At 44.7% G+C, this 13,034-nt stretch overlaps 1 protein-coding gene across 2 annotated transcripts in view; it reads left to right on the top strand.

Annotated features, from left to right (window-relative positions):
• LOC307206283 (transient receptor potential cation channel subfamily V member 6-like) overlaps positions 1-13,034 on the top strand; it is a 71,429-nt gene that overhangs the window by 46,309 nt on the left and 12,086 nt on the right. For both annotated transcript variants that reach the window (XM_079959355.1, XM_079959356.1), the window contains exons 5-12: positions 1,964-2,062; positions 3,484-3,659; positions 5,072-5,218; positions 5,864-6,076; positions 8,048-8,134; positions 9,354-9,430; positions 10,453-10,618; positions 12,545-12,611. In XM_079959355.1, the coding sequence (XP_079815481.1) occupies positions 1,964-2,062; positions 3,484-3,659; positions 5,072-5,218; positions 5,864-6,076; positions 8,048-8,134; positions 9,354-9,430; positions 10,453-10,618; positions 12,545-12,611 (1,032 nt within the window). The remainder of the gene's footprint in view (positions 1-1,963; positions 2,063-3,483; positions 3,660-5,071; positions 5,219-5,863; positions 6,077-8,047; positions 8,135-9,353; positions 9,431-10,452; positions 10,619-12,544; positions 12,612-13,034) is intronic.

The raw sequence follows: 13,034 nt of genomic DNA, 5'->3' as shown, positions 1-13,034 counted from the left end.
CTTTGCAGTGTAAATATGCCCTTAGCCGTTGCGATGTTCTTCAAAATTCCCTTGCAGTTCTGATAAAATGTTGCTCTAGCCCTTTAACAAGCTGTTTCATCTCCCAATTCCCTTGTCCATGGTAGTATATCTTTATTCAGAAGCTTTCTTTTCCTTCACGAACTGAATCTCCAGCCAATATAAATCAGAATTTCCCAGCTGACTTCACTAGAGCTGAGGATTTGCCGTGCGATGCTTAGATGGATCCCCAGCTACCTGTTTCAGGCAGTAATTAAACCATGCTTAGTAGATCAACTTTCAAGCATTTTGGTAATGAGCCTTCATTAATTTTCACTCGGAATAAATTGTAACACTCCAGAGACAGTACATGAAAAAGGATGGGCGTCTCTTAATTCTGCCTCCCTTATCGAGCCACTCTCACTCAAACAGAGTTTCAGCCCTCAGCTTGCAGTCTCAAAGGATATTTTGTCTTTCTTTTAAACCGCATAGGTCACAGTTTAATTAGAGGGAGGAGTGAAGGGCATTTACCTTCCTGTGAAATTGATTTTGTAATTTCTTGAAACCCCACAGAAGTGTTGACTTCTTGAAATGAGATAAAATGGTCTAGGATGGTTGGCATATCATGTTTGCTGAAGTTGTTGTAACTCTATGTTGTATTCAGCAAGGGACTTGCCAGCCAAAATTAATTGGCACTTTTAGGCGCACTTGTCTGTATTGTGATATCACAGTCCATTGGGGCAGCAGGCTACTGTAGCAGCAATTCCTTCGACTTAAGGAACCCTGTGAAATATAGTTCTGTAGGAGGGACGGGGTCGGAATCTCTAACAAAATTTTCATCACTCTCGTGAAGCTAACCATTCTCGGTAAACTGGGAAATTCACCATGTGCTGGTGTTACAACCCAAGTAACTGTGCCTGTCTGTTAGCTATAACAACAACAAACAATACGAGCAACACACAGACCAGTATACTAGATAGCACTGTAATTCTTATTGCATAATATACATGATTTAGTAACAAAAAAAATTGCATGCACTTGTAAATTCTCTGATATATTTGAAATCAACTGAATACACGTCTGTCAATCTTTGAAAGTCCGTAGAAGTATAATAAGTCTATGGTTGAAACAAAGTAATAGATGCTATCCTGTGGGCTAAGCGGTAAAACTTTTTGTGCTGAAGAAGATTCCAGCGAAACAGTCAGATTATCCAGGATCACTGTCCGTTGTTATTCACCTACTACTTCGGCACCATGGACGCCTAAAAAGTTTTACCGCTTAGCTCACAGGATAGCATCTATTACAGACGTGTGTTCAATTGATTTCAAATATATCAGAGAATTTACAAGTGCACACATTTTATTTTTGTTATTAAATCATGTATATTATGCAATAAGAATCACAGTGCTATCTAGTATACTGGTCTGCGTGTTGCTCGTATTGTTTGTTGTGTTAAGTTTGCAACACAGGGGTTTGTCGTTCTGTAATGTGTGTTAGCTATGGCACCTATTCTTTCCCTTTAAAAAATGAACTGTTGGAAATCTGACATGGTGCCCCTGCTACTAAAGGTAAAGGTAAAGGTACCCCTGCCCGTACGGGCCAGTCTTGACAGACTCTGGGGTTGTGCGCCCATCTCACTTAAGAGGCCAGGGGCCAGCGCTGTCCGGAGACACTTCAGGGTCACGTGGCCAGCGTGACATCGCTGCTCTGGCGAGCCAGAGCCGCACACGGAAACGCCGTTTACCTTCCCGCTGGTAAGCGGTCCCTATTTATCTACTTGCACCTGGAGGTGCTTTCGAACTGCTAGGTTGGCAGGCGCTGGGACCGAGCAGCGGGAGCGCACCCTGCCACAGGGATTCGAACCGCCGACCTTTCGATCGGCAAGCCCTAGGCGCTGAGGCTTTAACCCACAGCGCCACCTGCGTCTACTCCCCCTTTTAAACTCCCTGGTTGTTTCTTTCCTCAGGCGAACACATTCTATCTTTTGCGGCCTGTGCTGGGAGCGAAGCAATTGTGCAGCTGCTCATTGAAAATGGCGCCAACATCAGAGCACAAGACTCTTTGGGTACGGCATCTTCGAAGGGATCTGCGACGAACCTTGGGGGGGGGGGATTCATGCTGGAGAAGAGTGTGGCCCCGTAGTCCCCCTCCCTTATAGTCCAGTGCCTATTCTCTACCATCCGTGTCGGGGTACAGAAGTAAATGGCCATTCCTGAGACAGCAAGAAGCCAGATCCCAAATGATGGGATCCTGAGCATTGTAGGCCAGTGTTCTTTGGTCGTTTCTTGTAGAGGAAGCCCAGTTCATTATATAATAGTTAGAATCTAATGATAAAGCTTTGGGGTGACTGGGCAGCAAGTGTGTGGCTAAGACCATAAGAAGAGACTTCTGGATCAGGCTAGCGGCCCATCTGGTCTCACAGTGGCCAACCTGAGGGAAATTCTCAAGCAGAACCCAAGCCCGTCACCTCATACCAGAGACACCAATTTCCGCTGGACATGAGGGGGCGGGGCTTGTCACATGCACATGATGTCACACGTTCAACACGCGTGTGATGTCACACACATAGTGGGGCCCTCTGCCACTGTGGGGAGGCCCACCGAGGCCTGCCACAACCACATGGAGGCCCAGTAGGGCCCTTCACCACCACAGCCCAGCCCCTGAAGATTGGGTGGCTTGCCCCATCCCCACATACTTGGGGGGGGGCATGAGGTGTCCTCAGTCCCATAGAATTGGTATCCGCGGCTGATATTCACCTTTTCTCTAAAATTCCTCCAATGCTGCAACATTTCCTCAGAGGGGAGGTGCTCCATCTCCTTGGGCATTTTGGTTGCCCTGAGTATGTTTGAATTCCTCACACACACCAAAACAAACACCCTTCCAATGGAGAATCAGTGTGTTAGGGAAGATTGAGCCTAGCTTTCTCCCTGACATGCTGTTTTTCTATGTGCAGGGAGGGCTTATTATCTATTGTTATTTATTTATCCTAATTTCTATCCCGCCCTTCCTCCCAAAGGAACCCAAAGGCTTATGGGACGTCTATAGTCCAGGAAAAGCTTTACACTTGATTCCACTAATTATTGTAAACAAGTTTTAATAACCAAGTTATATGATTAGAAAAATCATAGACTAGCTGTAGCTGGACTCACGACATTGGTGATTACATATTTCAAGTGTTTCCTGTCAGAAATACTACAGTTCAACAGTGAGAGTTACTCTGTTTGATTCTGCAATTCATGGATCTTTTTTTTCTATAAGGCTCTTTATAGGAAAAGGAAAAACCCAGACCCATAGCCTGGCAACAAACTTTATTGATGAATCTGTCCATAGCATAAGAACTCCGTGCCTCATTTTTTGATGCTGGCCTCTTCTTTCAGCAAAGCCACCAAGATTGCTAATGAGACAGAACAAGGGCCATTGGTCGCCTATAAAAGTCTCCTCAGGATATCAGAATGATTCTTGTTTTTCCACTTTGTGCTATTGCAGGTAACTCTGTCCTCCACATCTTGGTTCTCCAACCAAACAAAGCATCTGCCTGTCAAATGTACAATCTGTTTCTTCGCTACAACAAGGAAGAGAAGGAATTGGTGGGCCTGGACTCGGTCCCCAACAACCAGGGGCTCACTCCCTTTAAGCTGGCTGGTGTGGAGGGAAACACAGTGGTGAGTAAACGAGTACGCAGCCGTATTCTGCTGCAGTCGTAGCTGTTGGTTGCTGCTGTGTTGTTTCTTCATTTTAATGTATTTATATCCTCCTTTGTCAAAGTCACTTAAGGCTTTAAAGCTGACAAGTCACATAACAAAACTAAAAATGCAGCGATCATTAATATATTAAAACAGAATGGACCACCTCATGATTCATATGCTACAGTTTACAGACACCATGGGACGCGGGTGGCGCTGTGGGTTAAACCACAGAGCCTAGGACTTGCCGATCAGAAGGTCAGCAGTTCGAATCCCCGTGATGGGGTGAGTTCCCGTTGCTCGGTCCCTGCTCCTGCCAACCTAGCAGTTCAAAAGCACGTCAAAGTGCAAGTAGATAAATAAGTACCACTCCGACGGGAAGGTAAACGGCGTTTCCGTGCGCTGCTCCAGTTTCACCAGAAGCGGCTTAGTCATGCTGGCCACATGACCCGGAAGCTGTACGCCGGCTCCCTCAGCCAATAAAGTGAGATGAGCGCCGCAACCCCAGAGTCAGCCACGACTGGACCTAATGGTCAGGGGTCCCTTTACCTTTACCTTAGCCACACATTTGAATACTTGAACACTGGTGAGACAGGAGGACCATCCGTGAGTGCTGTGCTGTGACCCCTAAATCCAACTGAACTTCTAAGCCCCATCTCCCATGACCCTCTTTTTTCCTGGGATGAATAGTCATTAAAGTTTGTAGAGAAGACCATAGTGCATCTCTGGTGAAACTGCTGGAGGAAGTGCTGTAAAAGGGCAAGGGACTGCACAATGAACAAACCACACATTCTGGTGTGGGTGGGTTGATTCAGCCCCTGTGAGCTGCTCTTGATATGGGCAGCTGTCTGTGTGGTGGCACTCATATGGTTTGGGTTCCTAGCAGCAACCACCATATTAGACAACATATTAACTGGGCCAATGAAATTGCAGCAGGAGGAGCATTTGTGGGTATGACAAAGCAAAATAAATGAGTTGGATTAGTTTTATATGAGAATGGAACTAAGCCCCAAGAAAATATACAGTTGGGGGGGGGGCATGGGCTCTAGCAGTAGGACTACAACTCCTCTCATCCCTGACCATTGGCTGTGCTGGCTGGGGCTGATGGGAGTTGTAGTCTGATATCTAGAAAGCACCATGTCAGCTACCCCTGAGCTACGGTTGGAAAAATGATTTAGATACAATGAGATTTCTGCCAATATAACTGGACTGAGGTTTATTCTATGATTGTGTACACTCTTTCCCTATGGTATTGAATTTTTCTGAGTCTTTCATAGAAAAAGAGGGAGAGAAATTGTGCTGCAGGGGGTCATGGGGTTACTGCATAATCTGTAGCAACCACCTTGACATGGGTCTAGTCTAACTGAGATTTTTTTCTTCCCAATAACCAGATGTTCCAGCATTTAATGCAAAGAAGAAAGCACATCCAGTGGATGTTTGGGCCTTTGACATCCACCTTGTATGACCTCACGGAAATTGACTCCTGGGGTGATGATCAGTCGCTTCTGGAGCTCATTGTCACCACCAAAAAGAGAGAGGTATTTGTTACACTAACCTACCCTCCAACATTTCTCCAGTGAAAATAGAGATGTCCCCTCCAACATTTCTCTGATGAAAATAGGGATGTCCAACACTATTTTTGTAGAAAAACAGGTGCTGGAAATTACCATGAATGCCCCCCTTGTTCCCTTATGGTGGGCAATGGTGCCCACCTGAGAGGTGCCAGAACTGAGTTACGGTGAGGTCTGGCTGAAAAAAAGCTCTGGGGACCTCCTATCCTAACATTTCTCTGATGAGAATAGGGAAATCCTAAGGAAAAGCCGAACATTCCTGCATTAGAGTAGAAACTGGGGTGGCTTCTGTGAAGCCAGGACTGCCCCTGGAAAATAGGGACATTTGGAGGGTCTGCACTGAATTTATTTAGAGCAAGTAGCTTTCAAATGACCTTCTAGAAAGCCCTGTTTGTTGTTTTCTTGGCAGCTTATACAGGCTCCTCAGTGAGGAAGGATCAGTAATGGCAGACTAACTTTTCTGAGATTGGGGAGATTTTCCTCCAGCACTGAGCTTCCTATGAGTAGCCACAGGGGGGTGTAATGTATTTTCTGTCCTTGAGGATTGTTTACTTCTGGGTGTGTCTTCTCCTTAGGGAAGAGAATGACAAAAGCCTCCTTTATACTCTCCAGGCTCGGCGGATCCTAGACCTTACCCCTGTGAATGAGCTGGTAAGCCTGAAGTGGAATAAATATGGAAGGCCGTATTTTTGCATCTTGGCCTTATTCTACGTCTTGTACATGATTTGCTTCACAATGTGTTGCGTCTACCGGCCTCTGAAAGAACGGCGCTTTAACAAAACAAATGAAAGGGATAACACAATCTACGTTCAGAAACTTTTGCAGGTAAATCCTCACTCAACCTGAGTTTATTAAGGATGCAGAAGTCATCTGCAATTTCCACCGCCAGGAGGAAATTAAAAAAGACGCATTGATTGCCACAGATAGGTATCCCAGATATAGCAAGTTTCCTGAACAGTTAGCAGGCAAAATTAGAGGGGAAATGGTGAATTATTGCACAGTTAGAAAGAACCCTAATTAGTTGTTTATTTACCCAGCAATTATATGTAAGTTCCTCTGCATCCAGTGGGATTTGCTCCCATACATGTGTGTAGGTTTGCAACATGAGGAACAATGATGACCAAAAGCCTGGCACAATGCGCAGCAGCAAGCTATTTAATAGTTTAGTGGGAATCATAGAACTGTAGAGTTGGGAGGGATCCTAAGGGTGATCTAGTCCAACTCCCTAAAATGTATGATTCGAAAGATGCCCAACAGTGAGCTGGTCTGTTGTTTGAATTGGGAACATGATGAGCCCCTGTTAGAATAAAGTACAGTCAGTTCTTTCCACCTTAACTGGAGAAATGCACAGAGACACTGTTTGTGGGAGGACTGTAGCTCAGTGGTAGAACGCAGAAGAGGGATAGATGATTCTTGCTAACGGTTTGGAATCTAATGTGGCCACCTGACTCTGGATGAAGTCCCGGAATAGGAAGGTGTACACGTTACTGGAGCTATGTAGGCCTACAGTTGGACTGAACTGCAGAAACTTGAGGTTCAGCACTTGGCACCCAGTTTTTGTGTGGCTGCGAGCTTCCTTGTTGCACATGCTACCTCATTAAATCACTGGTCATTGCTTTACTACGTGTATCTCATGCCCTGCAACATTTCTCCATTGAAAATAGGGACATCCTAAGGAAAAGAGGGACATTCAGGGATCAAATCAGAAACCAGGATAGCTTCTGTAAATCCTGGACTGTCCCTAGAAAATGGGGACACTTGGAGGGTCTGGTTTCACTGTGATGGCTGGAACTATCAAGTGTTAGTACAGAGGCTCCTAATGCCGAGCTCAGCACTTGCCCCCAGTCCTGTTTACACAAGTGCACTAGTGATTCTTGAGTTGGTTCCATTGCTCTTGTGCTGAGTTTTTCTCCCTTTAGGGTGTTTCAGGACCTCTGTTTCCCCACCCTCTGTCTTTTGGGATCTGAGAAGCCCAGCAACTTCTACAAAAGCACCATGCTTATGATATTCTCTGTTATAATTTTTGCTTCCAAGCAACCTTGAAATATTTATTTTCAATCTCCGAAGTGCAGGTATCAGCACTTAATGTGCAGGATGTGAGGGGGCTGAAGCCTGTTCTCTTTTTAAAGACAGGCAGACTGAGTTGCCCCAATTAATTTCCCCCCTAAATTGCTTCAAATGGTTGTTAAGTGGCTCACTTAGTTTGGAGCTGGAATATGTATGAAAGATGCCTGGCAATTAGATGCCATTTTCAGACACAACTGGAAGTCATTTTAGTATTAGTCCAGGGAATTGTACGGTAATACAGAGGCAAGGCTGGCTATTGAGTCCAGGTTCCTAAATGTTCCCGCCTCCTTTTTTGCCTATTCTAGATTTTACTGAACAGGATATGAGCAATCAGATGTGGAAAATCCATTTGAGAGTGTGATGATTTAATTCCTTGTTTAATTGGGCAGAAAGTCTTGGGGTGGATACTAGTATGCTGATTATTCCACCATGTGCATTTCTACAAAAACAAGTTCAAATAAAAACATACCCTACTGCTTCTGGAAAATGCACGGGCTCTGGCTTTGCTAGAAGAGGAGGAGAAGAGACTCCCAAACTGAGGATGTAACATTTATGAATGTGATCTGAGGCATCAGTGGTGTACTTAATTATGGAGGAACATGGCGGAATTCTGAATCTGTTCAAGATTAGATCTGAGTTCAGAAGGCTATAGGTTTGATCAATAAGTTTTCTCTTGACTATATGATATTCCTAACTGTATGGATTATATTTTTTCCCCTTTCTTCTCAGGAATCTTATCTCACCCCTGAAGATGACCTCAGGTTGGTGGGCGAGCTTATCACTGTTATTGGAGCCATAGTGATATTGATTCTGGAGGTAAGAAAAGCACTTTTCACTTCTGAGTTCTTGTGTGAAATGAGAGAGCATGGGTTTCAAAGTATTTTAAATACAGTGGTATTAGGGGAAGATGGTACCCATTAAGCTATTGCTACGCCCACCAGTATCTTTTTGGGGGGAGAATGTGCTGTTGTCACAAAGAAACACCAGGTGTTAGTTGTTAACTTAATTCTTACAGCTAGGATGGAATCAGCTGGCAGGATGCAAGGAAGGACTTTTGGGATTGCTGAGTGGTTGAAACAAATCTAGAAGACACAGAGAACAATGAAACTTACCCATCTTTGTAAGATTCAGAGGGTGACAGCAGAAGCTAATACTCTACTTTAGACTGAATTCGCGCACACACACGATTCAGAACATTAACCAGAATGTTGTAACTGGCACACAGGCCCCGATCTAGAGGAAGTTAACAGGGTTTGAACTGAACAAGTGCACAAGCCGCCATTGAAATCAGTGGAATATGACTGTTGATACTCCCAGGTCAATGTTGTATGGAGAAAGAATGAAGAGAGTTGTTTTTATCAGATGTTAGGCATTCCCTTTGACATACAGTGGTACCTTGGTTCTCGAACTTGAACCATTCCAGGAGTCTGTTCGACTCCCGAAACTGTTCGAAAACCAAGGCGTGGCTTCCGATTGGTTGCAGGAGCTCCCTGTGCTCAAGCGGAAGCCACGTTGGACGTTCAGCTTCCGAAAAACGTTTGCAAACCGGAACACTTACTTCCAGGTTTGCGGCGTTCAGGAGCTGATTTGTTCGGGAGCCAAGCCGTTCGAGTACCAAGGTACCACTGTATTCATGGTTCTCTCCCTAAACTAGTTCAATCTAATTATAAACAAACCTGAAACAGTTGTAGTCCGTGGTTGGCATGTTCAGTGGAAAGGCTCCATGCCTATCCAGCAGTTCTTGTATTTGACTTTGGTGCTCTTTGTCCAACGACTATCTTATTTGTGGCTAATAGTCACTTTTCTTGTGATGATTGCTTCATAGCTTCCAGGACTGAGCTCTAGCATTTAAAAATGGTTCGGGAGGTCTTTGGGAATCCGGGTGCAAGTTTGCCAGGCCCGATTTAAGTCTAGGCACCTGTTTTTGTTTCTTTGCAAATAAATGGATGGATATCTAAAACGTTCATCGATCTCTTTTGGGGTTTTTTCCTCAAAAAAATTAAGCACACTTTTGATCAGTGGCTCTTTGTCTCAGATTCCAGATATCTTCAGAGTTGGCATCACCAAATACTTTGGGCAAACTATCCTCGGAGGACCTTTCCATGTCATCATGTAAGGTTCCTTTCTAGCTGGTTTATGATTGTGGGTCAAGCGATAAAGATCTATGAATCAGAAGGGCTGTGGGAGAGGGCTGGTGTTCATTTCCTTTTTAAATTTTTTTTTTTATTAAATTTAAAGGAAAAAGGAAAATGTCCACATATACCCCTCAATACATAATTTTGTGTGTGTGTGGGGGGGCGTTTTCAACTTCCTATCCCGTTTTCCATGGTGATTTTATATTCTCCCCCTTTTCTGTACCCCGTCTTCTATCTCTTATATCATAACGATATTACATTAAGTCCTAATTCTTTCTGTTGCTCATGCTTCGAATCCTGCTTGCGAATTCATCATACTATAATATCTCTTTAAACAGCCTGAAAAAGGCTTCCATTCTTCCACAAAGCTGTCATCATTAAGTTTTCTTTATTTTAGCTGTTAACTTTGCCATTTCTGCATAGTCCATCACCTTGCTTATCCATTCTTCTTTTGTAGGAGTTTCTTCTTTCCATTTTTGAACTAATAATAATAATAAAATTATTTATATCCCACCCATCTGACTGGGTTTCCCCAGCCACTCTGGGTGGCTCCCAACAGAATATTAAAAACACGATAAAATGCCAAACATAAAAAACTTCCCTAAACATGATTGCCTTCAGATGTCTTCTAAAAGTCAGATAGTTGTTTATTTCCTTGATGGGAGGGCGTTCCACAAGGCAGGTGCCACTACCAAGAAGGCCCTCTGCCTGGTTCCCTGTAACCTCACTTCTCGCAGTGAGGGAGGGAACCACCAGAAGGCCTTCAGAAGAGGACCTCAGTGTCCGGGCTGGATGATGGGGGTGGAGACGCTCCTTTAGGTACACTGGGCCGAGGCCATTTATGGCTTTATAGGTCAGCACCAAAACTTTGAATTGTGCTCAGAAACCTACTGGGTTTCCTTGCTGCTGTCACAGCATACATGAACAACTTGATCATATTTTAGGGGACTTCTGTCCCTATAACATTTCCACTCTTCTTTGCTATTTCTCCCTGTGCAGTATCACATACGCCTGGATGATACTGGTGACTATGGTGATGCGTCTCACCAGTACAAACGGAGAGGTGGTCCCCATGTCCTTTGCTCTGGTACTTGGCTGGTGCAACGTTATGTACTTCGCACGAGGGTTTCAGATGCTGGGGCCCTTCACTATCATGATCCAGAAGGTCAGTAAGCAATCAGTGGGCGACTGAGGAAGTAAGATGCCACAATGCATCAATGTGTCTTGGATAAAACACAGTGACTGCCTAAGTAGTGTACTTTGCTTTCGAAATTGTTTTGTGGGTCTTTGGGCCGTAATAAAGAATGTTTGTTTGTTTAGCATGTGTCTCTGCCACCCATTCGCATGAGATCACATGCTAGCTGTTCAGGAAAGCTCTTGAACTAGGAATGTGTGAAAGCTTGCCCCTTTATCTCCATGGATAGATGTGATTTCTGCAATGCAGGCCTGGATTTGTCGTTTTAATTATTATTTGCAGCTAGCTTAATTGTACCACATGGACCCTATTTAAAAGCGCAGAAAGCAATAGTAATGCTCAATAATTGTTGCACATCACATGCAATTGGCTTAATTACATGACAGTTTGTGCAACCACTTCTCACCTCCCCGCAACTCCAGCCAGAGATAATGGTATCAAAACCACTCTGTGCAGGATCACTTATCTGCAACAGCATGTTGTTTTCCCCCCCGGAAGTGCAAAGTCACCCATCCCTGTCCCACAGTGAGTTGGGGGGGAGGACTCCCTTGGGAGGCAAGGATGGGGGATAGAGAGTTCCCTCGAAGATGGGAATGCCCTGTGGGTGTTTTCTCCCTTCTGGACTGCTGGTGAAGTAAAAACACTGCCAGGGTAGTGATGACAACAGCATCTTTCTCCTTTGGGATCATGGGGTTGTAATGATTCTCAGTGGAAAAAGCACCTCTACACTGGCAAGAAAAAAAGAGGAGTCTCATGGGCATCTCGAGACACGGGTGGTGCTGTGGGTTAAACCACAGAGCCTAGGACTTGATGATCAGAAGGTTGGCGGTTCTAATCCCCGCGACGGGGTGAGCTCCCGTTGCTCGGTCCCTCCTCTTGCCAACCTAGCAGTTCGAAAGCACATCAAAGTGCAAGTACCACTCCAGCGGGAAGGTAAATGGCATTTCCGTGCGCTGCTCTGGTTCGCCAGAAGCGACTTAGTCATGCTGGCCACATGACCTGGAAGCTGTATGCCGGCTCCCTCGGCCAATAAAGCGAGATGAGCGCCGCAACCCCAGAGTCGGCCACGAGTGGACCTAATGGTCAGGGGTCCCTTTACCTTTACCTTGGGCATCTCACCTCTATGAAGGAGTATTCCACCACCTGGTATCTCGGCCATCCTCTCTAAGGTGATTTTCCTCCCTGGGGGAGATGGAATGGCGGGCAGATGACAGTGGGCATTGTGCCCTATAAGCAGTCCCTTTGAATGCATCTCTAGTTTGTATAAATTGGCAATACAGTCATACCTTGGTTCTCAAATGCCTTGGTACTTGTACATTTTAGCTCCCAAACACCAAAATCCCAGTTTTTGAATGTTTTTTGGAAGCCGAATGTCCGACGCATCTTCCGCTTGAGTGAAGGAAGCTCCTGCAGCCAATCGGAAGCTGCACCTTGGTTTTCAAACGGTTTCGGGAGTCGAACGGACTCCCAGAACGGATTGAAATTGAGAACCAAGGTTCCACTGTAGATTCACTGCAAATGAAAAGAAGTATTTCTACATAGAATCAGACAATTGGATCACACCTGACGGCAGATGCTCCCCCTGATCTTCTCCTCCTTAGATTAGCATTAGTGTAATATGGTCTGATGTAGAAATGTGAAGGCCCCCACAAGCCCAGAAACATAGGAGGAATGTCCCCCATTTTTCTTGTTTTTATTTCCAGTTTTTCAAAAGCTGGACGAATGGGGGTGGGGGACTGATTCCACCTCCATTTACCCATACTATTTACTAGACCTTCACATCTCCAGTCTGATCCCAAAAGGTTCTTGTCTGATCTAGCCATCTGTTCCTCGTGTCAAGGATTGTGTGTGAGAGGAGTTGCTTCTCACTGTGTGTTCCTGTGTTTACATGTGCAGATGATATTTGGAGACCTTATGCGCTTCTGCTGGCTGATGGCAGTGGTGATCCTTGGCTTTGCCTCTGGTAGGTGACATGTTCCAGGCTGTTCTGAAAAAGTCTGATGATTGTTTGTATTCACATATTGCAGATGGAGGATAATGGGTGCCCTGTATCAGCTGAGCTAAAGCCAGAGAAGCTCAAGAAAGAAGGTCCTTGGCTGTGGACTGTCCGAGTTCTGTGTGCCATAATCCTCTATCTACAGAATAACTATTAAAATAAAATAGCACCCAATCTCTAAAATAAATGAGAGTTAATATAAAATATATGTTGAATAATGTACACCATACATGATGCGCTGGACAATTTAAATGCAAATTTGTACCCTATAAATTACTATAACAATTGTAATAATTGCTCAGTTTTTTATGATGAGCCAAGTCTTTGGTCCATTCAGCCCAGTACAGTCTGATTTTACTAGAAGGGGCTCTCCTGGGTATTTCCTAAGCC

Source organism: Podarcis cretensis (genome assembly GCF_951804945.1).
Source record: "Podarcis cretensis genome assembly, chromosome: 17".
Taxonomy (NCBI): Eukaryota; Metazoa; Chordata; class Lepidosauria; order Squamata; family Lacertidae; genus Podarcis; species Podarcis cretensis.
The sequence above is the reverse complement of the archived record's forward strand: the minus strand, read 5'-3'. Positions and strand labels throughout refer to the sequence as shown.